The sequence below is a fragment of the Trifolium pratense genome, linkage group LG1 (genome assembly GCF_020283565.1).
Source record: "Trifolium pratense cultivar HEN17-A07 linkage group LG1, ARS_RC_1.1, whole genome shotgun sequence".
NCBI classification, from domain to species: domain Eukaryota; kingdom Viridiplantae; phylum Streptophyta; class Magnoliopsida; order Fabales; family Fabaceae; genus Trifolium; species Trifolium pratense.
The window spans coordinates 35,385,915-35,410,793 of record NC_060059.1 but is presented as its reverse complement, the minus strand read 5'-3'; the positions used below and the strand labels follow the sequence as shown (position 1 = coordinate 35,410,793).

At 32.0% G+C, this 24,879-nt stretch overlaps 2 protein-coding genes across 2 annotated transcripts; both read left to right on the top strand.

Annotated features, from left to right (window-relative positions):
* The first annotated feature begins 5,147 nt into the window (after window positions 1–5,147).
* Window positions 5,148–8,039, top strand: LOC123920743 (bidirectional sugar transporter SWEET1-like). Its single transcript, XM_045973049.1, has 6 exons — window positions 5,148–5,473; window positions 5,577–5,613; window positions 5,770–5,865; window positions 6,366–6,645; window positions 7,267–7,386; window positions 7,510–8,039. The coding sequence occupies exons 1-6, from the start codon at window positions 5,440–5,442 to the stop codon at window positions 7,690–7,692; spliced, it is 750 nt and encodes a 249-aa protein (XP_045829005.1). The 5' UTR covers window positions 5,148–5,439; the 3' UTR covers window positions 7,693–8,039.
* Window positions 8,040–16,119: 8,080 nt separating this feature from the next.
* On the top strand, window positions 16,120–24,559 carry LOC123920733 (transcriptional corepressor SEUSS). The gene is made up of 10 exons (XM_045973039.1): window positions 16,120–16,482; window positions 16,809–18,111; window positions 18,206–18,325; window positions 18,591–18,639; window positions 18,782–18,996; window positions 19,124–19,192; window positions 19,544–19,641; window positions 20,127–20,220; window positions 21,788–21,857; window positions 22,774–24,559. Exons 2-10 carry the CDS (start codon window positions 17,041–17,043, stop codon window positions 23,721–23,723), a joined length of 2,736 nt encoding a protein of 911 aa, XP_045828995.1. The 5' UTR covers window positions 16,120–16,482; window positions 16,809–17,040; the 3' UTR covers window positions 23,724–24,559.
* Window positions 24,560–24,879: the final 320 nt, after the last annotated feature.

Below are 24,879 nucleotides of genomic sequence, written 5' to 3'. Positions count from 1 at the left end.
TTGTGTCGGTGACATGCCTAATTTTGGCCATTAGATGCAAAACAAATTAACAAATCATCATCATATTCAATTTATGAATCTAAATTAATTAAATATAAAAGTAAATTTTTGCAATCATGCATATTTGTATGAAAATCTTATAATCATATCGTCCCCACTAGCCAAATTTTTGAATCCGTCCTTGTTTTTGTAGGTAAGATTTTTTGTCTTATAACTTTGTAGCTAAGATTATGTTAGAGCCTTTTAACCCTACTGTCATACATTACATACCTTTGCTGTTAGTTGTATCCCATGGCGAGTGGATTCTCTCCCATGAACAGTACATCCACTGAAATCATGGTCTTCTAATAAACAAATTAAAAAATATAAAAAGAAGAGAGAAGAGGATTTAATAGCTGAGATCAAAACTAAAGGGAATACAGTGGATAGTATATTGGAGACAATCCACTCCCGTATCCCGAGGATGGTGATAAATGGGCATTCACTTGTATTTTTAAATTTTGTATATGTCTAAGTAATAATCAATCACAAAAATTAATCTCCGTGAACATAACTTAATTGGTATAGACATTGTTTGTATATGCATGACCAGAACCACTGAATTTTTTTGTATGATTTGTGGCTAAATATCTATAATGCATAAATATAGATATGATATCAGATATATGTACCAAAATATATATATATATATATATATATATATATATATATATATGGGGGCTGCTAACTTAGACCCAGTTGGGTCTAAATTAGCAAGGTGCACCTTTTGAGTTGGACAAAAATACCCATTTTTTAATTTTTTGGAAGAATAGAGCAACAGGGGCATTTCTGTAATTTTATGCAACAGTACACGCGCCCCCACTTCTTTTTCCCCCCCCAGGACACGTGACAGCTTCTCATTTGACAAAAATCACGCGCGTGCATGACACGCGCCGACAGGTGCGCGTGGTGGACAGGATGACGCGGAGAGAGAAAGCTTTTTGAAAAGGCAGGCCACGTGTCACACAATGATTGGCTGCGTTAATTTTTTTCCATTTAATACTTTAAACTCGATTATTTCGTCGTAAATTAATTTTTTATTTTTTAATTTTTATACCAAAATTCATAATTTTTTTTTCTCTACAAATAGAGACTTGGTTTGTTTGATTTGGACACCGAAAAAAAAACGCAATTTTTCACTACTTTAAACTCGATTATTTCGTCGTAAATTAATTTTTTATTTTTTATTTTTTATACCAAAATTCATAATTTTTTTTTCTCTACAAATAGAGACTTGGTTCGTTTGATTTGGACACAGAAAAAAAAACCCAATTTTTCACTAACTTAATCTCATTTTTCACTACCTTACATCAACTCACTGAAACCATTCTACCAGAAAAATGGTTTCGGAGTACAAATCTCTGAAACCATTCTACAAGCTAAATGGTTTCAGAAGCAAACACAATTAATAAATTACTCACTGAAACCATTCTACCAGTAAAATGGTTTCAGAATACAACTATGTGCAACCATTCTACAAGCTAAATGGTTTCAGAAGCAAATAACTAATAATCAACTTACTGAAACCATTCTACCAGCAAAATGGTTTCAGTGAGTAATTTATTAATTGTGTTTGCTTCTGAAACCATTTATCTGGTAGAATGGTTTCAGAGAGTTGTAATCTGAAACCATTTTGCTGGTAAAATGGTTTCAGTAAGTTGATTATTAGTTATTTGCTTCTGAAACCATTTTACCAGCAAAATGGTTTCAGATTACAACTCTCTGAAACCATTCTACAAGCTAAATGGTTTCAGAAGCAAATAACTAATAATCAACTTACTGAAACAATTCTACCAGCAAAATGGTTTCAGTGAGTAATTTATTAATTGTGTTTGCTTCTGAAACCATTTATCTGGTAGAATGGTTTTAGAGAGTTGTAATCTGAAACCATTTTGCTGGTAAAATGGTTTCAGTAAGTTGATTATTAGTTATTTGCTTCTGAAACCATTTTACCAGCAAAATGGTTTCAGATTACAACTCTCTGAAACCATTCTACCATATAAATGGTTTCAGAAGGATTTCGGTGTCCAAATCAAACGAACCAAGTCTCTATTTGTAGGAAAAAAAAAATTATGAATTTTGGTATAAAAAATAAAAAATAAAAAATTAATTTACGACGAAATAATCGAGTTTAAAGTAGTGAAAAATTGCGTTTTTTTTTCGGTGTCCAAATCAAACGAACCAAGTCTCTATTTGTAGAGAAAAAAAAATTTTGAATTTTGGTATAAAAAATAAAAAATAAAAAATTAATTTACGACGAAATAATCGAGTTTAAATTATAAAATGAAAAAAATCACGCAGACCCATTCATATGCTGACACGTGGCTGCCTTTTTCAAAAGCAAAATTTTCTCTCTCCAGAATATAATCTAGTGTGGCGCAGACAAGATGATCTGATAGATCAGGATGATATGGGCTGTCTGATTGATCAGACAGTCTTAATGAGATCACATCTTGGCTGTCTGATGGAAATCAACGGTCTGTAACCATGGTCCTTCCGTACGCGCGCGACACTGGATCCACGTCTATTAATTGTTTAAGAAGGTGGGGCGCGTGTTGTTATTTTTTTTTTTTATGTAAAATTACAGAAATGCCCCTGTTGCTCTATTCTTTCAAAAATTAAAAGAATGGGTATTTTGGTCCAACTCAAAAGGTGCACCTTGCTAACTTAGACCTAACTAGGGTCTAAGTTAGAAAACCCCTATATATATATATATATATATATATATATCAGATATAGATGCGGTATAGAATATAATATTTTTTAAATCTATTTTTATTGGTCGATGGATAAATATACTTAAAAAAACAATATTTATGCTACTTTTTCACCGCTCCATGATATTGCCGTATTCACCACGGAATAAAACAGATAAAAATGAATACATATCAACATGCAAGACATGAATACTATACGAGTATCATATACAAATTCTTCAATATTTTAAGAGTATATATATTCATGCTTCGAAACGGATATATACTACATGATCATATAAGAGTATTTAGTATTTACATTCATAGTATCATATATTTTAGTGTATGAGATGGGCATATATATATATATGCCGTGGACATTGAGAAGGGTGCCCTCCCCTGAAGGCATGTTGGAAGTGCACCGCTAGTATTGAGGATTCATTTTAGGTATATGTGCCAACATTTATAATGTATTAAGACGTTACATAAATTTATAGATACACAATACAAATACAAGTATATTTATTTTTGAAGGATACAAATTATACACAAACTTGTTCCGTCACTTTTTTCAGTCACATACCCAAAACTCCAGTCTCTATATGATGAAATTTGGGACCAGAGTTCCTGGTAACAAATTGCCGCATTCACATATTTAGGACATTTTTAATTGTTAAAATTGAATGATCTAAATTTTAAGTTTAATGACTTTTTTTTTTAGAAGACGAAAAAAATCTAGACATCAGGGGAGGAAGAAAGGCTTCACCCCGTCATTTATCTATATCTTTTTATTATATTGATAAAAATAAACCTAATACATATCAATTTCTAGTTCTAATGATTTTATTTTAAAATAAATTAAAAATTGCATTAAAATTTAGACTTAGATGATATTGTTCTAATGAATATGTGCCAAATGCATGCAGCAAATATGTGATCGTAGAAAATCTAATTTTTAAAATTTATTGAATGAGATTTCGGAGAAATTGAATGATAAGAGTTTTGAAAAACTTGAATGATAGTAAAATTCATATGGAATTATTTTGATAAAAGATAGTAAAACGAATATGTGATTTTCATATATAGTATAGAGTTAGTGTATAATTAACTAACTAACTAACTTATGTCAAAAAAACTAACTAACTAATTAACAAATTCTAACTAGCTAATTAAAACTCTAACTAACCATTACTATTCCTTTTAAGGTTATGTTGATGATCCATGTAGTAGATTAAGGTATTTTCAAAATGTTTTAGTTACTTGTATAGTTGGGACCTGGATTCCCTACAGTAAATTTTTAACACAATTTCCTGCTGTAGTTAATCTGGACCATTCATTTATGATCAGACGGTACACATTTCAAACACAATTTTCTAAATTAAACAATCTGAACCGTCAATTCAGATCGGACGGTGTAGATCTGTTACAGCAGGGTGCTGCATCAAATCCGTTTCCGTATAGTTGCATGTAGTTGAGACATATAAGCCTCGCTATATATGTATGGAAGTATTTTATAGTCTATGTTTTGTGATTGATAATTGAACAGGTATTAAGTACTAAAAATATGAATATAAGATTTAAATTACGTAAGATTGCATTTATTTGAGTTTGAGACTATGAGTTGATGAGATACTAGTAGTAGCTAGGAGTGTCTCACACGAAGTACAAAAATAAAGGTCTTAAGGTTCCATTTTAGTTTTCTAAAAGAGTTTAATTGTTGTGCACCGTCGGTGTAAATTTTTTTTACACATACATCCAATGACGCGTTGCCACATTATTTAATGAATGTGACACATTATGTGTTTTTAATGACCATACATGATGTGTCGGTATATTATTGGACGCATGTGCAAAATAATTTTACACCGACGGTGCATATAAATTAAATTCTTTCTAAAATCATCCAATGTTCTATATTTTGTCTCATGTGTTTGACTCATAAACCACTAGTAATATTTTAATGATGCATCATGTCTAATTGACTTTTTGCTTACTCTATATCTTTTGCTATGTGACTAATTAAAAAGTGAAAAAAAAAATCAAAATAGGGGCAAGAATGTTTGATTTTAAAATAGGAGGATCAAAATCGCAGATCTTGCAAAATAGCAGAATAAAAAATGCAATTAAGTCTAATAATAATAATCGAAAGGAATATATGTATACTATCGTCTCAAATAAGCCATTAGGAATTCAATTCTTAACCTCAAAAAAAAAAATTGGTACCTTTTACGTCTGACAGAATTTAGTTGCTGTTAAACGGCGTAAAAAAATTTATTTCTATATATTGATAATATTGACATGTATATTACTAAGGAAAAAAAGTTGAAAAAATAAATAACCTTAAAAACAATAAAAGCATTCAAATGAACCTAATAAAAAAAATATATAAACCTTTCTCACTATATACACTACACACACTTCTCTATATTTTACTCCCACAAACACAACTTGTTAGTTAGTTACCTTTCAAGTTTCAATTCTTTCATTTGATTATTTTTCATATAAAATAATCTTTCCATTTTTCCTATAAATATTTGCTTTTTCAACTGCACATTACCACTCACTAGTATCAGTTTTCATTTCACAAAAGAAAAAAGAAACCAATTGATTCTTTCATCAAAACTCTCTCAAAAATTTCACAAAAACTTTCTTATAGTTTCTTCAACTTCTCAAATATCTTCATAGCTTCATCATCATCAAGATCATGGATATTGCTCATTTTGTATTCGGATTATTTGGTAACTTCATGATCCTCTTAATGTTCTTGTTTTGAGTTCTTGGTTTTGTAGAATTCTGTTTTTCTCTGTTTCTCATTTTCTTTCTTCATTTTTTCTTATGCAGGAAATGCTTTTGGTCTTTTTCTCTTCTTGGCTCCAATGTATTGATTCATTTCTTCAAACTTTTCCACTTTTTGAATCATTTTACAGTTACCCTTTTAATCTTTTTCATTTCTTGTTCCTTATGATGTATAAAAATTTAATCTTTTTCTGTGTGGTACAAAGTTTTGAGTAAGTGAAATTTGGCTTTTTTGTAGAATCACTTTCAAGAGAATTATTGTGAACAAATCAACAGAGAAATTCTCAGGTGTTCCTTACACTATGACACTTCTCAACTGTCTTCTTTCTGCTTGGTAACTTTCTTTCCTTCTTCATCTTCTTTCTTAGCATCATTCACTTATCATTTTCTTCATTTTTTGTGGCGGTTATGTTATATTTGTGGCGGGTATGTTATAAAATGGTGCAATTTCTAGAACTATACAATAGTAGTTGAATTTTCACTTTTTTTTTATAAAAGTTGAATTTTCTCTTTTAAATTCCAAATTTTGGCTTAGAACTAGACACACTATTCTAATTACTACATGGTACATTCTTTTTTCTTAATTTTTTTCTTGACAAAATTTTTTCTTAATTTTCAAATTAACAAGTTCATTTGAATTTGAATAAGAGAAATTTCAAGTGGGTTGATTCTATATATTCTTTATACAAGATTAATTTTAATTTTCATTCATGTGCAAAAAGAAAATGTTAATTTAATTTTAATTTCTATTAGTTTAGTTATTTATTAATTATATAATTAACTTATATAGAACATGTTTCTAATTTGAGTATTAATTAATTTTACAATTTATAGGTATGGTTTACCATTTGTGTCACCAGACAACATGCTTGTAACAATCATCAATGGAGCAGGAGCAGTTATTGAAATCATATATGTTTTCACTTTCATCTTGTTTGCACCTAAAAAGGAGAAGTTGAAAATAAGTGGCTTATTTGCCATTGTGATGACAATTTTCTCTGCTGTTGTTTTCATCTCTCTGTTTGCTCTTCATGGTAATTCAAGGAAAGTGTTTTGTGGTTTTGCTGCTGCAATATTTTCCATCATTATGTATGGTTCACCACTCTCAATTATGGTAAGTTATGTTCATACTTTCTATTTTAATTATTTTGTGTGTTTTGTTTTTCTTATCCTTATCTTGTCATTGGATTTGAAATTATTTACTTTTCCTTATCTTTACTATAGAAAATAATACTTAAAAAATGTTATTTTTTATTTTCTATCTAGTCTTAGTAGACGTTTTGAAGTATCTACATGTCTTAAGTCATTTTGGTTCGCTTTAGACGTAATTTAGGATCTTTAATTTAGTAGACGTTTCGAAGTATCTATATGTCTTAAGTTATTTTGTTTCGCTATGAAACTAATCATCGAGTTGCCGACTAATTTATGATGAAATTATCAAGTGATGTACATTTGGACTTTTAACTGTTTTACAATGTGAAAATAAGAGTAATTTAATATGAATGAGACATCTAAGTTTGAGTGTTTAGCTAAATAAAGCATTATGCTTAGTTTAGTGCATGGAATCTGTTTCCTATTATTTTCATTATTACTGTACAATTCATTCACTTTTAAAATAATCTACTCTTATGTGCATCTAACCTATATATATACAAAGTTAATTTTATAAATATGTCCATATGCATAATTATTTTTTATGAATATGTATTAAATTTCTTAATTTTGATGTGTGCAGAGATTAGTGATCAGAACCAAAAGTGTGGAGTTCATGCCATTCTTCCTTTCACTATTTGTGTTTCTTTGTGGTACCTCATGGTTTGTCTTTGGTCTATTGGGTCGTGACCCATTTATTGCAGTAAGTACACAATAATCACTTCAATTGGAATATTGAAATGACTTATGAGTGATTATTTCGTATTGCATTATTATATTTGGCATTGAAAGTGACAAAATGATGGGTTAATTTTGTTAATTGTAGGTACCAAATGGTGTAGGGTCAGCATTAGGGACATTGCAACTAATATTGTATTTCATATATCGTAAGAATAAAGGAAATGCAAAAACAAAAACAACACAAGAAGAATCAATGGAAATGGGCACCGCAAAACCATCCAAAAATGCAATGGGAGATGAAGAAGAACTCAAAGGGGACACGTCTTAGTTAAGGACACGTGTGTTAGTTTACAAAGATCATTCTTCATACTCATGACACAAATTAGATCAACATAATAATAATCCTCGGTTATGTTTGTCACTATTTGTCTCACACCAATTAATGTAGTACGTAGCACTTTTATTTTGTTTTCTATATATGTTTGTGATATTGATGATGATGATGTTCATCAATGGTTTGTTTGTAATTTTTACTTCTTTGTTATGGCAATCGTTATGATTTAGATTTCTAGTTTATCCAATGATGTATGTTTTGAAATTTAATTAGAACAAATTATCTACATGCATTGGTCAAGTCTCATATTGAAAGTTACTTTTGATACCCTTTTAATTCTATTACTTATGTATATATAGTTGGGTGAAAAGTGAAAAGCTAAAATGCGTAAGTGTAACTAAATTAAGGTAAAAGAATCTGAAAAATTGTCTTGTTGCAATGAAAAAATTAGTGGAAAAGGACATAGGTGTTGCAATGAAAAAATATGATTTGAGGATGACATGATCCAAACAGGAAGGACAAAATACGTTATCAATTAATTCATGTATGTTAATGTCATCATCTTTCACGTTATCATGATCAGTTCAAGTGGTTCCTAGTAAGAGATGGAGACAATATTAGATTGGAAAAGTGAATCGTATCTATATCTATATCCAAACCTCTCATTGTGTATGGGTTTGTTTTCAACTTTTCATTCAATTACCCTTACTCACACCATTCTCTGAGATGAATTATGAGTGGTTAAATCTTACATTAGTTATGAATGAAAAATATATTAGATTTATAAGAAGGTGGACTCATAGTATATCTTAAGATTTTGAATAAAAGATGTGACATTTCCCTCTTTTATGGTCTTGAAACATTGATCTGTTATATCTTCCAAAGTTCTTTCGATTTTTGAATAGATCGAATATCTGACTGTTTAATTAATCAAATCTCTCCCCTCCCCCCATGTTTCTGTTCTAACCATGTTTTTCTATTTTTGCCCTGAATAAATATTTCGGAACACGTTTTCCGAATTCTTTTTTCCTTCGAAAAAACTTCGGAATGTGTTTTCCAAATTTTTCCCGAATTTGAACTATAAAAAATTCGAAAAACGCGCTCCAAAATTTTTATACAAGAACAAAAATGGAATAACAAAGGTAGAAAAGAAACACAAGGGGTGGGATGAGGAAAATCTTGAGTAAATGAACTTGGTTTGTAGCTAAATTCCTACCCACGTTGAAATTTTGCTTAAACCCAATTCTATGGATACTAAGCCCATATTGGAGTTTTATGGGCTATATTAAGGTGTAGGCCCAGAATGAACCTCAATGAATTATTACAGTGTTATTTGTTATAAAATCAAGAATATATGTTGATAATTTGTATTAACTCTATCAAGTTTATGGCAAAAATTAGTATTTACCATCTAATTTTTCATTGAATTTTTTTCCTCTATTTCTGATAGTGATGTTTAGAATGCATAAATCTATGCGTTCCAATAATTTACACATTCTTCATACAATATACTTTTTTTTTACAAATGCAAAATCATTCAACTATTACAATGCTACCTCCGGTACAACAGATGTTAAAACATCAAAATACCCCAAAACATAGTATGTATTCCATTCGTCCCAAAATATAAGCAAAAAGTGATCAATCAAAGTGGATGTATTTGGTTTACCACTTTGGGACGGAGAGAATAGTATATTTTAATATAGGTTTAATTAGTCAAAATAGTCTCTTAAAGACATTTTAGGTTTTACAATGCTCATTTAAAGAAACAAAAATGTCTGGATTAGTCCCTTAAAGACATCTCCGTTAATCATTTTGGTCATTTCCGTTAGTTTTTGACAAAAAACGTTAAATTGTACAAAAAAACACTGTTCATCTTCTTCCTCATCTCTTCTTCATATTCTTCCTCCATTCTTTTTCATCTTCTTCATAAATATCATAAAAAATATACTCAAATCTTCAATCAACCTTCAAACAAATCCAAAAATTCATCTTTTTCCTCAATTTTCCAACATCATCTTCTTCCTCAATTTGTCTCTTCAATTTCCTTCTGAAGTTTAAACCAAGTAAGTATTAGTTGATTTATGTTCAATATCACGTTCTGAAGCTTTTCCAACCGTTAATTTTGTGTTGGTTTGCTTGAATCATGTTTTGGTCATTTTTATGTTCTTAAGTTGTTTCGATTTTCAAAATATAAGCCTCCATCATGAAATCTAAGCATAGATTCATGACCAGTGCAAAAAATCAAGCGAATATGTGTATTCTTTTGTGATTTTTGAGACCGGTTTGAGTTTTTTTTGTGAAAGCTCCATTGGAGCTTCAATGGTGTGTTCACGGTGAGTCCATTGAAGAAGATGGAAAAATGGAGAGAAAAAATAGTTGTTGATGGTGTATTGCTAGATGTGGTAGACATACAAAATCCAATGGTTACTATTTTGACAAAAGAATTAAAGGTTAAAATTAAATGATTTATTAAGATCTATGGTGGACCACATGTAATGTTAGTCCACCTAATATATTTGGTTTTAATAAATTAACGGAAGGGACCAATGTGGCGAACGTGATATCAATAAGGGACCAATTCATACCTTTTTTCTTTAAGGGACCATTATAAAACCTAAAATTTCTTTAAGAGACCGTTTAACTAATTAAGCCTTTAATATAAATATTGCAAATTTGCAATGAAAGGAGAATGGATTCTTTCCATTTAATTTTCCTCATATTCCTCAATTTCTTTAATCTCTACCTTTCAATTCACTTTTTTCTTCTTTTCTTTTTCTCTCTCCACTCAAATCAATGGTTCAAAACAAAATTTATCCTAAATTAACATGAGAGAATCCACTCTCCAATGAAAGAAATGAATAGAGAGCAAAATTTTCAATGACTTTGATTTCTCAGGGGAAGGTTCTTTCTTTGTCCACTTCTTAGTTCTAACCAATTACATTCTAAACCAAAAATCACAATCTAATAATTTATGGAAAATGCTAAACACTGAAACAATATTGCTATCGTCTTCAAGTGAAACAATATTTTTTGTTGTCTCCTTACCCAGATGGATAGTATTATTAATATGTTAAACAGTGCCCCTGGGACACTAGTTAAACATATTAATATGGAAATTTTGTTTTGAAAATTTCGAATTCAATGCATTGAAAGTGTAAAAAATTATCTTATCACCATTAATTTTGTATTTTATTTCCTTTTTTGTCATGTTTAACAAGTGCCCTGGGGCCGGGGCATGTTGAAGTACAAAAGTAAGTATTGTTTTTATCGTCTCCACAGGGACTGATGCGATACCGATGCTTTTCAACAATTAATATAATTTCAAGTAAAGTGGTTTCAAAGATGTTTGATTACAAAAACGTGTGAAAACATAAAAGTAGTAACAATGAGTACGTTGACAGAGAGATTAAATTGCTAGGATTAAACTTCAACTACGCATTCATACATATTTCCTTAATCAATTATACATATTCAAACTACTTATCAATATCATCACGTATTTACTCATCGAACGTTTCGGTCCCCAGATAACGTCGAGAAATCTATTAAACCTATCAAACCCCGATCCCTCAGATGCTTAATCGATCCAAATAGCATTAAGTGCCAATACCTTAAGTGAATATTAAATCTAAGTATATTCCTAAATCTTAGCTTTTAATAGATGTTATCCTAGAGCAAGATTCAAAACATATATTCCTATACCATTTTAAATCCAAAGATGAAAACAATAACAACAACGATAACATCAATATTGATTTGTAACTAGAACATATATAACACCATGATCAAGATCAACACATACTAATAGAGTAATTTACATTCAATCCCAACAACAAGAGAAATTAGTTACCCATATTCATGATGAGAACTTTACAAAAGATTAAGAAGAAAAGAGATGAACAAACATTACAATGATGATTCCTCAACTATTGTTGTGTATCCACCTCCAAAACCCTTGAATCTGCCTCTTAGGTCTCTCCTAGACGAATTTGAGTGGTGGGAATGGTATTTTCTCTGTTTTTTCTGCATATGGTGGCCTTATATAGTGGAACTGGATTTTTAAGCTGGCTCAGCCAGCTTCCTTACTTCATAGATGAGTTTGCTAACACGTGTCCCACTAGCCCTCTGAGTCACCTCTCAGCTCTTCTGGCTTTCTCTGGTCCAGCCAGAAACATTTTGCCAATTCAACAGGGTCGGTAGCTTTCTCTGACTTAAGCCAGAAACTCTCTGCCAATTCAACCAGATTTCTAGCTTTCTCTGGCTTTCTTTAGCCCAGCCAGCATATATCAGTTCAAACATTAATTTTTCATCAAAAATTCAACTTTAATTACAAAAACCTGTCAAAATGGTTGGGATTAAAGATAAACTAACCAAAATTAGACCAACACATATATGTACAAGTTCTTGGGGACTTATATACACAAATCTTGCAAAATAAGTCAATAATTGCCTTAATTCATAATATAATTCAACTACTTTTTGGCACTTATCAAGGCACTGTTTAGCATGACCGATAATTAATTTGAGCCTTTTTTGTTTTCTTCTATAGTTTAATTTTATATAGTTTGGTTATAATGGAGAGAGAAGAGAAAAATATATAATATTATATATATATATATATATATATATAGGGGAGGGATCAAATTACACCGGTGTAACATTTGAGTAATGTTACACCGCTCAATAACGCTTTAATGAATACAAATTTTACAAAATCTATCGTTTGATTGAAAGTTTATATTGTATAGATCATATATGTTAAGTTTTATAAAAATTTAAAATCGTTTGATATGTTATTAAGATAGATCAAGATTAACGGTATTTGATAAAAGCGCATGAACCATTAATCTTTCCCGGTCTCAATAACATGTCAAACGATTTTAGATTTTTGTAAAATTTAATATGGATGATCTATACGATATAAGTTTTCAATCCAACGGTGGATTTTGTAAAATTTGTATTCGTTAAAGCGTTATTGAGCGGTGTAACATTACTCAAATGTTACACCGGTGTAATTTGATCCCTCTTCATATATATATATAATTTTTTTTTTGGTGGTGCATTTTTCTTTTCTATACATTTTTTTTAATAAGCTAGTACTTGTTGAAGTACAAAAGTAAGTATATTTTTATCGTCTCCACAGAGGCTGATGCGATATCAATGCCGTTCAACAATTAATATAATTTTAAGTAAAGTGATTGAAAGTGTTTGTTTATGAGAAAGTATGAAAATATGGTGATGGTGGAGAAATGATCGAAATCACAGAGAGATAAGTTTGCTGGGATTAGATTTCATTAACTCATTCATTTGTATTTCCCTAATCAATTATATAGATTTTAGTCATCTACCAATATTATCACGTATCACTCGTCGTACGTTTCCGTGTCCAGATAACGCCGGTATATCTATTATACCTATTAACCTCTGATGTCTCGGAAAGTCAATCAACACAATAACATTAAGATCCGATACAAAAAGTGAACATTAAACCTAAATCTATGTCTAGAATTTAAGTTTTAATAGATATCATCTTAGTTCTTTTAGATTCAAAGAGTATATGTCTATAACAATTCAAATATTAAAATAAAACATGGTGAGATTCAAAGATAATATCAATATTGATAGATAAACTAAAACATATATAACAAGATCAAGATAAATACATACTAATAGAGTAATTTACACCTAATCCCAACAAAAGAGAGATTAACTATTCATATTCATGATAGCTTTATAAAAGATAAGAAGAAAAGAGAGATGAACAAACATCAATGATGATTTCCAAACAAAAATTGTAGATCCACCATCAAATCTCCTTGATTCTGGCTCCTGGGGTCTCTCTCTGCTTATGGACGTGTTTTTGAGTGGTTGAAAGTGAATTGGATATGAAAAAATAAAGTCTGATGGCCTTTTATAAGTGACAGAAAAGTGGATCTTCGCTTAGCGACGAAACTGTTTGCTTAGCGACGGAGGTTTCTTCACCCTGTCCCTGAAGTACTTTTTAGCCACCACAGCTTCGCTGGCTCTCGCTACGGCTAGCCCAGCGACGACCTCTCGCTATCCCTTGCTATCTCTCGCTAAAGCGCATCCTACCACTGACTTGACTCGCTATCCCTCGCTTAGCGACGACACTGATTTTTCTGCATTTTCTGACATCTTGTGTCGCTTTGTCTGTCGCTTTGTCGTCGCTTAGCCAACAACTCATACTCAAAATCTTTATCTCTTCGTTCCAAATTTCATTCAATCCAAATTTTCCTACAAAAAATGTTGGAATTAGATAGAAATAGTAAATATAACTAATTTTTTCATTAAAACTAATATTTACAATTAGTTGGGTTTTTTATATGAAATTACTTTTAAAATAAGTGAATAAGTACTTAAAATATATAAGTAAAATTACCACTTTTTGGCACTTATCAGTACTAACTACTGATGCTTTTTTGTATTTTTTTATAAACTACTGCTATTGCATTTCATTATAAAAAAAAAGTTTGCTACTTGCTCATTGATAGATGTTTTTCGTGTATGTAGTTTATTCGGATCTCATAATAAGATGCATAAATTTAAGAAAGCTTTTATCCAAATATCAAGCACCGCCTACAATTTGTTTCATTAGTTCATTCCAAACTTTCTTTGTATGCTCAATGGTTCTAGATGAGATATGTGATCTTATATTGACTTGGTTTTTAGCAAATGTACATGCACTTTTTGGTTCTTATGTTTTTTTTTTTTTTTCCTCTCAAGTATTGGTTATAATTTTAACTTTAAAATAAATAAGTAAGGAGTTTGAAGTTCGAATTTCGATCCTTACATGTAACAATGTATTTACTAACTGAACTATACTCATGAAAATTGGTTTTTATATCTTTATTGGTCATATATAACAAAACAAAACATAAAACAACTTCATTTATTTACAACTATGACATCAAACACAATGTATTTTACTATTTCTTTGTGATAATGCAAAATTAAATTTTAGAGCGTACAAATTCAATGCATGTAAAACTATTATACATGTACTAGCAAAAACTATAACATAAACAAGAAAAAAATAAAATAAAATAACTTCATTTATGTACAACTATGCCATAATGCCATCAAATACAAAGAACGTAATTTTAGGATGAAAATGATGTTTTTTACCATGTGGTTCTATGCTGCAGATGTATTTTGATTGTTTCTATTAATTAACCTGAAGATCAACATTTAGTCAAAAAGAAAAAAAAAGTTGAAGATCAGCATGAGATCAAATTATATATTTTTTTATCTAGCAAATTATAAATTTAGTGTATTGTATTTAAATTACTTTGACTTGCGAATTTATATTTTATTGAACTTTTGACTTGCTAATTTATTTCTAACATTTTACAACTAAATGTTTTCTTCTTAAAATCTTATTAACATGTACCTAAGAACATCACATTTTATATACACGGTATCTTATAATTTTAAGACAAAAATGAATCACTATTAAGCAAATGTAATAATTTTATACGTAACATGTTAAATAAAAAAAAGAAGAAAAGGAAACACATGAATAAGAATTTATGATGTTTACATTACTTTTACCCTTTTTATTCGGGTCTCTTATCCCACATGTTTTAATAATAATTTAAGACCATACATGCCACTTAAGCATGCATGTTGTATGCATATATCATACATGTATGTCTATTTGTACGATGCATACATGTTGTATGGATGGATACCAAGATAGATGATGTATGTTAATATGTTATATGTTATTTATGTTATGTCATCCTTTTCTAATGACAGTGACCATCTAATACCCTATACATGAATATTTATCAAACATAATTTTTTTCTTTAGATTTATTCAATAATCGATGTATTTACTCTTTAATATAATCTTTAATACAGATAAAGTATAGTATTAATTATTCAATAAATTTTAAGTGTATGATCCCTCAAGTCCTTAATATAAGAGAAATTTTACTTTATATATTCATTAAAAATCTAATGTATCTAGTCCATATAATTGACTAGATACATAGATTTGCAACGAATCTACATTAAGGACTATCAGGAGGATTTAATTACTCCCAATTTATTTTGTTTTATTGGTAAACCAAAGGTATTCTCCGCGCGCAGCTGCAGAGATTAATCGAGATAACTGAGATCCATTGAAGAGGTTGACCTCTTCTAACAAATGTTTTCTCCATACGCACTGATCAGAGATCGAACCAAGAACCAAATAATTAAGAAATCTAAGTATCTACTACCACTTGTGCCACACTACGTTGGTAAATACTCCCGATTTAAGTTAAAGAGTACATGGTATGTATGTATGCATGTATATATGGATAATAAAGGCATGATATACATACATAAATACATGTGGTGAAGACAGACAGGCCACAAAGAAGAATAAGATTTGACTTGTTTTCAGAAGACAGAGTGTGTGTCTATGTGTGTGCAAGTGTTACATTAACAACACAACAACAACGATAACAAAAAATTAAATTAAAATAAAATAAAAAGCAAAAAATAAATCAGATCTAATTCTATTTTCACGTCCGCTACACACACATAACTTTCTCTCTCTCTCTACTTTCTCTCTCTAAAAAAAAACTCAGTGAGATAATAACAGAACCATAGGGTCTTAGTTTCTTCTTTCACTACTAAGAAGAAAAAAGAAAGAAGAAGAAGAAAAACAAAGAAACAAACCCTAGAAAAACTCTAACTCAAATTCTTCATAAATTCTCTTCAAATTTCATTTCCATTTCATTTTTTTTCTCTCTTCAATTTCAACTTTTGGTAAGTTTTTTTATCCGGTTCAACTCGTCCGAGTCATGGATCGTTCAATTCGACTCAACTAGAACTCGATCTTAAGCTACTATATTTGTTATTTTGTATTGTTTTGTTTAATTAGCTTCATTTTTTTTTCAATTGAGCTTAGAATTTGTTGAGGTGGAATTTTAGAAGCTAATTTTTGTAGTAGTAGCTGATTTGATATTATCATAGAGATTTTTTTTTGAAGTTATCGATAATTATTTTTTTAATTTTGTTTATTATGTAGTGATTTTGTGGTGTTTACTGTTTTGTTAATGATTTGGATCTGTGTTTTCGTGTGTTTCGTGCAGAGATTCATTTTGAAGTGGTTTGAAGATTGAAGGTTGAGCATTTTACTGGTGATTTAGTGTAATTGTGGTTTAATCAGTTTGTTTTTGGAGGATTTTGAGTTCAGAGACTTTTTTTTTAATTTTTGGGATTTTTTTGTGAAGTGTTTGGTTGTTGTAACTTGGGTGAATTTATGTCTAGTGAAGTTAGTTATTGTTGTTGTGCTTAGTGTTGTTGAGTGATTGTTTGTTAAGAATGGTGCCTCCGGGGCCGCCGAATCCGATTGGTGGTGCCCCATCTTTGACGCCTTCGCTTATGAGAACGAATTCAGGGATGATGGGTGGTCAAGGAGGACAAGCTTCTTTTCCTTCGTTGGTTTCACAGCGAAATCAGTTTAATAACATGAATATGTTGGGCAATATGTCTAATGTTGCTTCCATGATGAATCAGTCTTTTCCCAATGGGATTCCGAACTCGGGGATCGGTGGATTGGGAAATGGTCAGCGGGGTGGTATGGATGCTGGGGCTGAACAGGACCCTTTGTCTGGTGTTGCTAATGGAATGGGATTTGGTAATCCTTCGTCGTCGTTTGGGCAAGCTAATGTTGTTAACCCTGGTTCGTCTGGTCAAGGCCAAGGTCAGGGTCAGCAATTTTCAAACCCTTCTGGCAACCAGTTGTTGTCGGATCAACAACATTCACAACAACATGAAGTTCAAAATTTCCAACATAATCAGCAACAGTCAGCGCAGCAGTTTTCGGCTCCAATGAACACTCAACAACAACAACAACAACATCAGCAACAGCAGCATTTCCAATCAATGCGAGGAGGGATAGGTGGTATTGGACCGGTGAAGATGGAGCCACAGGTAAACAGCGATCAGTTTGGGCAGCAGCAGCAGTTGTCATCGCTGAGGAATCTTGCTCAGGTAAAATTAGAACCGCAACAACTTCAATCAATGAGAGGTATGGCTACTGTAAAAATGGAACCCCAGCATAGTGATCAGCCGTTTTTACATCAACAACAACAACAACAGCAGCAGCAACAACAACAACAACTTCTCCATATGTCAAGGCAAACCTCCCAGGCTACTGCTGCACAGATGAACCTTTTGCAACAACAGAGACTTTTGCAATATCAACAGCAGCAGCAACATCAGCAGCAACAACTCTTAAAATCGATGCCTCCGCAGCAACGGTCCCAGCTACCGCAGCAGTTTCAACAGCAGAATATGCCTGTAAGGTCTCCTGTGAAACCAGCATATGAACCTGGGATGTGTGCTAGACGGCTGACACATTACATGTATCAGCAACAACATAGACCTGAAGTAATAATTGTTCTTACTACTTTTCTTCCTTCTAAATATGTATATTGTATATTATCTATCATATTTATATACATTTGCACTTGATTTAATGTAGGATAACAACATCGATTTCTGGAGGAAATTTGTTGCCGAGTATTTTGCCCCTAATGCCAAAAAGAAGTGGTGTGTTTCCATGTATGGAAGTGGCAGACAAACAACTGGAGTTTTCCCTCAGGTCTGTTGCAAGAGTTAACCATATTTTCATCCCTGTATATTCCCATCTAAGTTAGTATTTTGATTATTGAATGATGTACATAGTCTGTTCTTAATTGTACTATATTCATTTATTAGCGTCTTCATCTTGTTGGTATGATTGCCGTAATGTTATATCTCAAGCAGCCAGTTTTAAATATTCTATTAGATTTAAGGCACAGTCGTGTTAGGTTTGTGAAATCAAGCATTAATTCAAGCTAACATGTTAATTTTTGAAATATTTTCAGGATATATGGCACTGTGAAATATGTAATCGCAAACCGGGCCGTGGGTTTGGTAAGTTTTTTCTGTTATTTTATCCATTTTTGGTTCTTTAACATCTAAATATTGACGTTATAAACTTTTAAAACCTGTTGCTAGTTTAAAAACATGATTGTACTGTATTAACATCTTTCTGAAATTTTAAACGTGTTTTCAGAGGCAACGGCTGAGGTTCTTCCCAGGCTTTTCAAAATAAAGTATGAAAGTGGTACTTTAGAAGAGCTACTGTATGTTGACATGCCTCGTGAATATCATAATTCCTCTGGCCAAATTGTTCTAGATTATGCAAAAGCAATTCAAGAAAGTGTTTTTGAGCAACTTCGCGTTGTTCGTGATGGTCAACTTCGAATAGTTTTCTCTCCAGACCTGAAGGTTAGTGATAGGAATAATTATCTCGGGCTTTTAACTGAACTTGAGCTTCCATTGTTCATGATATAATCTTTTATATATCCTACAGGATTTTTAGTTGACATCCATTTGTTCATTCTTTCTTTTTCAGATATGCTCTTGGGAGTTTTGCGCTCGGCGACATGAAGAGCTTATCCCCAAAAGATTGTTAATACCTCAGGTTGCATATCAAACACTTCATTTATATCTTGATCTTGTATCACCAATCAATATCAAATTATCAATACATGCTCACTGGATATTATGCTATGATGGCTGACATTTTATGTTGAGAGTTGTATGAATTTATGTTTTTGTTTGATATTACTATTACTTTAGCATATTTTCATATGGTAATATATATATATATATATATGCATGCCAAGCACTGCCCTTCTGTATATCATTGGTTGCTAGTTATATTATTTGCTAGCATGGATTATAAAGATTTTAACAGAGAATTAAATTGTTGTTTCCAATAAAGTGTTATATACGTTATTCTTATCCATTTGTGTATTAATTGTTGTATCAGGTTAGTCAGCTTGGAGCAGTTGCTCAGAAATATCAGTCATGTACTCAAAATGCAGCAACCAATCTATCCGTTCCAGAGTTACAAAATAATTGCAATATGTGAGTCCATTCTTCCATATATTTTACATTTTATTTCTGATCTCTAGTTCCACTCTTCTTTAAAACTTAAAAGTTTGTTAATTATCTTGTACTTTCTTCTTCCATGATGATGGAGTGAGCCTTGGTTTATTTTCCCTTTTGAGTAGGGATTTCATATGTTAAATTTCACTTTACTTATCTTCTAAATTTCAGTCTGCAATCTGTTCTCTCGACCCTTCTTTTTGGTTTGTCCTGCTAGGTCTTCTTGTATATAGTTCTCATAGTGATGCTTATAGTGGTTTCTAATGAAATCTTATTTTTAATTTGTTTACATCTATATTTCGGGCTCAGGAACGAGTGTTGCATGCACTGATTCGTTCACTTCCTTTTCCTATTTGATTACACTGCTTTTTCATGATATGTGTGTTTTAAATTAGCTTCACTTGTTTTAAAACTTCTCTCTTTTCCTTTGTCTAATTTCACATGCTACATTGCTGCTTTTCCAGGTTTGTTGCATCAGCCCGTCAACTGGCAAAAGCTTTAGAAGTTCCATTGGTTAATGATTTAGGATATACAAAGAGATATGTGCGGTGCCTACAAGTAATACTCTAATTATTGAGACACGTTCTTTCGATTTCAGTACTCCTTCCGTCTAATATTAATGTCATGTTTGGGATATTTGCTTGTCTTGTAGAGTATTATTTTTCATTTTAAAATACTGATGAAACATTAATTATCCTTTTCCATTGATACTCTTATTTATTGCATTTCAATCCATTTAATTACTACACTAACTACTTTATTAATAGGAGTATTATAGTCGGTGAAGCTCATTTTATCATGAAAATTAGAACACCCAGTGATTTGATTTTCTTAAGAAATGTGCATAACCTTATTCTGCACTTAATGTGACTTTAACTACTGTACCTAAATATACTGGCAGATTTTGCTTGGGCGTGTTCATGCAGTGGTCAGCCAATGTTATGTTGAGATAGTTCCACATTAGGGAGTGTGTTACAAATAGGTTAATGTCTGTTGTGAAGCATAACTTTGCGAAATGGTTTAACCAATTTTATACTCTACTCCCAATAGTTGATCAACATATAGCATTTTTCTTTGATTTCATAATCTTACCGCAATTAAGATTCATTTAGTATTTGGCACATGGAGGGAATAGTATGGAATAGACTATATTATCTTTTTCCACCTTTCTAGGGGAACCAAAATGTGCTACTATTAATACTTGTATCCAGTTCTGTTTTTGAAATGCACCAAACATAAAACAGAACACATGTTTGGTCGGTTCTACCAAGCCTTGCCTTCCAAACGCTAGCTTAGTACTTCAAATAAGATTACACTGAATAGTCTCTTTGTTAGGTATTTCTAGTGTAAATGTGCCGTTCAAGTTGGTACTACTTGGTAACTTCCTGTACGACCCCCTCCCAGTTAGCTAGTTATCCAATTACCTGGTTAAAATAAATTAGTTTCTTGAGATAATTAGAGCGGGATGACAGTGTCTTTAAATAATATGAGGGAGTGAAAGTTATGTATTCATTTGAGAGAGGTTGGACTTTTGGACAAGAAACTTTCTAATAAAAATATTAGGTTTCTGTCAGTGCCACTAAGCGTGACGTGCGTCATTTAGGCTTTAAATCTTGTGGATTTCCCCAGTCATTGAGTTTGATGTTTGACAAAAAAAGCCTTGCTAAGTTAGTCTATAGCACTTGGTTTATTTTCCTGCCTGGTTTATTCTGGAAAAAATCATGTACTCAGTTCCCACTTTCTCATGCTTTATTTTGTGCCAATTATTCTAGTTTGTTTATATATTCTACAGTTTCATGAATTCCTTGTTTGTTAGAGTCTTCTGAATGAGGACTTTGAACCCAGTATGAATGGCCGATATTTTCATGCCTCTTTTTTTCATCAATATTTTTCTGTAATCTTTGGGAAAATAGTTGTGTATGATTTCATTTTTAACTCCTGATGAACTACCTAACAAAATGAATAAGCCTTTTTTTCCTTTGCAATTGATGCTGTATTGATAGTGTGAAAGAGAAGTTATCAGAAAAATTATAATTTTTTTAAATATGATTTTCAATATTTTTGAAGTAGGGTCTGGTCTGCTGAGTTTAACTTGTCAATTTTTTTTTCCTTCTTTATGTTGCAGATATCAGAAGTAGTAAATAGTATGAAAGACTTGATAGATTATAGCAGAGAAACAGGGACTGGACCTATGGGTAAGTTAATGATCTGTTTACTTTTTTATAGTACATGCATTTATGAATGGATATGGTTATGAAATAGTGTCATGCTTTATTAAAAAGGCACCAATATGTAGTTTTAATGATTTGGTGGCAAAAAGGTCACATGTCAGTTAGTCCATGTGAGTCGCTTGTGATCATTGATTGAATTTATTTTTCATTTATGCCAAGGTGATCTGGCATATTGCATATAGCTCTTTGCCACCAAATATTAAAATATTGTGTATGCCATGTGGTATTGTTGTTTGCTTATTAATCATTCTCCTTGTAAACACTATTGGTTTATTTAAAGAAATGAAGCTAGAGTCAACCTAAATTGTATTTTGCTATAAAATGGAGGGGGCAAATGAGTAGTTTGAAAACCAAACTATGATTTAAATTTGTTTTGGACATTTAACTAATTCCCATGAAAAGAGTTATCCTACACTTTGTTTGATATCTGAAGGCGCTGCCTACAACTTTCAATTCAAAGCAATGCATATTAAATTAATTCCTGGTAAAAAAGAAGTCATTGTTGACAAAAGTTTGAGGTAATTCAGTGTATTATTATAAGGGTCATGCTAAACAGTGCCCCCGGGGCACTTGTTAAGTATACCTAAAAAGGAAATAAAAAATAAAATTTATATTGAAAAGACAACTTTTTGTACTTTTGAGGCATTGAATGCACGTATTTCGAGACAAAATTTATATTTTAACATGCTTAACCAGTGCCCCGGGGGCACTGTTTAGCATTTTCCTTATTATAAATCCAAAATACTAGATGACTGCTATTCAAAATTTGTATATGTTGACAAGTTAAAATAATACTCTATATTCATGGGAGATATTGCTGTCTGTTTTATTGTAATGATATGCCATTAATGAAATGTTTATTTTTCTTGCATTCTCTCAGACAGCTTAGCCAAATTCCCTCGGAGAACAAGTAATTCATCTGCACTTCATAGTCAGGCGCAACAGTCTGACGATCAATTACAGCAGCAACAACAGCATATGGTGGCCCATAACTCAAATGGTGACCAAAACTCTGTGCAAAATGCTGCCATGCAAATTCCTTCTAACAATGGTGTGGCAAATGTAAATAACAGTGTCAGCTCAGCACCTGCGTCGACCACCACAAGCACCATTGTTGGGCTTCTGCACCAGAACTCTATGAATGCTAGACAGCAAAATTCAATGAACAATGCAAGCAGTCCATATGGAGGTGGTTCTGCGCATATTCCATCCCCAGGTTCTTGCAATACAGTGCCACAAGCACAACCAAACTCGTCCCCTTTTCATTCACCAACACCGTCCTCGTCTAACAACCCACAAACTTCTCACCCGGGCATAACATCTGCAAATCACATGAGTACAGCAAACTCGCCGGCTAATATTTCCTTGCAACAACAGCAGACATCAATATCTGGTGATGCTGACCCTAGTAACGATGCTCAGAACTCCATGCATAAAATCATTCACGATATGATGATGTCCTCCCAGATGAACGGAACAGGTGGAATGGTAGGCGCTAATTCTCTCGGAAATGACATGAAGAATGTAAATGGCATCCTACCAGTGAGTACTAATACAGGCCTCAACGGTGGCAATGGCATGATGGTTAATGGAGGCGTGAACAGTAATTCTGGTGTTGGGGTTGGTGGTTATGGCACAATGGGTCTTGGTCCATCTGGTTTACCGAATGGCATGAGACCTGGAATGGGAAATAATTCAGTCATGAATGGAAGGGGAGGAATGGCGTCTATGGCTCGGGAACAGGCAATGAATCATCAACAGGATTTGTCAAGCCAACTACTCAGTGGATTAGGAGCAGTAAATGGTTTTAATAATCTTCAATTTGATTAAAAAACCGTGTCTACAAGAGCCTTAGGGCCTGTTTGTTATCAGTTGTAACCAAGCATGCACTCACCACTAAAATTTCTTGCTTCTGAAAAACTACAGTAAAAATGCCTAAGGATGCGAGCTTAAGTATGGCAACCTATGTCCAAACATAGGCATAATCTTTTGCATGTAGGGTGGTTCTTGGGAAGCTTCTTGTGCAGCATGGGGAATGCAAGATTTGCTATCAGCACTCTCCTGATGATGGCAGAATGCAGTCCGCAGTCGGGTAGTCATAGGTCTTTGTACTAATCTGTTTTTCTTACATATATATAAATATAAGAATATGAAAATTTGTTGGCTGCTTGTTTGGCTGATGGGGCTGATTTTTCTCTGTATTCAGTTGTAACTTTTACTTATTGTATTTTTAAAATATGTTTATGTAGTACACAACCTTATCCATTACATGCAAAAGAGGTGATGCTTTGGGGTGCAAACTGCAACTGTTTGGGAGCATATGTTCATCAGTGGTGGATAAGGTTGGCTCAAAGCTGATTTTAAAGCAAAAATATTTGATGAGTTATAGTAATCACAATTGGACATTGGGTTCTGATAAGCAGCATTGAAGAAAAGTGGGACTGATTAAGGAATTTGAACGGTCATTTTTAGTACAAGTTATTGAAAAAGGTATGGATACAAAGTACTATTTTAAGTTTGCAAAGGTGGTCCTTAACATCCCCCTCCATTTTTGAAGAGTAAAACAGTTGGTATATGGTATGCTTCTTGTTCCTCACTGTGTGGCTATGTTGGGAAAGTTATGTTTGTTAAGCTTATAGCATGCAAGTTATAGAGAAACCATCAAATGTGTCCTTCATTTTTAGGCCGCTTTTAAATAGGTTCTTGAAATCATGAATATATCAAAGAAAGCCTGTTAAATTTTATTCATATTAGTTCTTTTGAGAGTCGGGGATCAAATTCGATGGTAATGTGATAATTTTAGGAATGAATTGGGACTAACTCTACCTCTACTAAGTAACTAGTAAGATAAGTGGTGCTATTCTATGAAAACTCTTACCAAATCTTTATTCTGTGTGGGGCTTGAGGTAATAGTCATCACCTTACATGTTAATCTTTTTAGAATGAGTTGGACATAATATAAAATTTAATATGATATCAGAGTTCA

What these genes read in the sequence shown, in the direction of transcription:
- LOC123920733 (XM_045973039.1), top strand. Translation starts at nt 17,041, where the DNA reads ATGGTGCCTCCGGGGCCGCCGAATCCGATTGGTGGTGCCCCATCTTTG. An exon ending in TTACAAAATAATTGCAATAT is followed by an intron (nt 19,642 to 20,126) that starts GTGAGTCCATTC and finishes CTGCTTTTCCAG; the next exon opens with GTTTGTTGCATCAGCCCGTC. An exon ending in AACAGGGACTGGACCTATGG is followed by an intron (nt 21,858 to 22,773) that starts GTAAGTTAATGA and finishes GCATTCTCTCAG; the next exon opens with ACAGCTTAGCCAAATTCCCT.
- LOC123920743 (XM_045973049.1), top strand. Translation starts at nt 5,440, where the DNA reads ATGGATATTGCTCATTTTGTATTCGGATTATTTG. An exon ending in TTTCTCTTCTTGGCTCCAAT is followed by an intron (nt 5,614 to 5,769) that starts GTATTGATTCAT and finishes GCTTTTTTGTAG; the next exon opens with AATCACTTTCAAGAGAATTA. An exon ending in AACTGTCTTCTTTCTGCTTG is followed by an intron (nt 5,866 to 6,365) that starts GTAACTTTCTTT and finishes TACAATTTATAG; the next exon opens with GTATGGTTTACCATTTGTGT.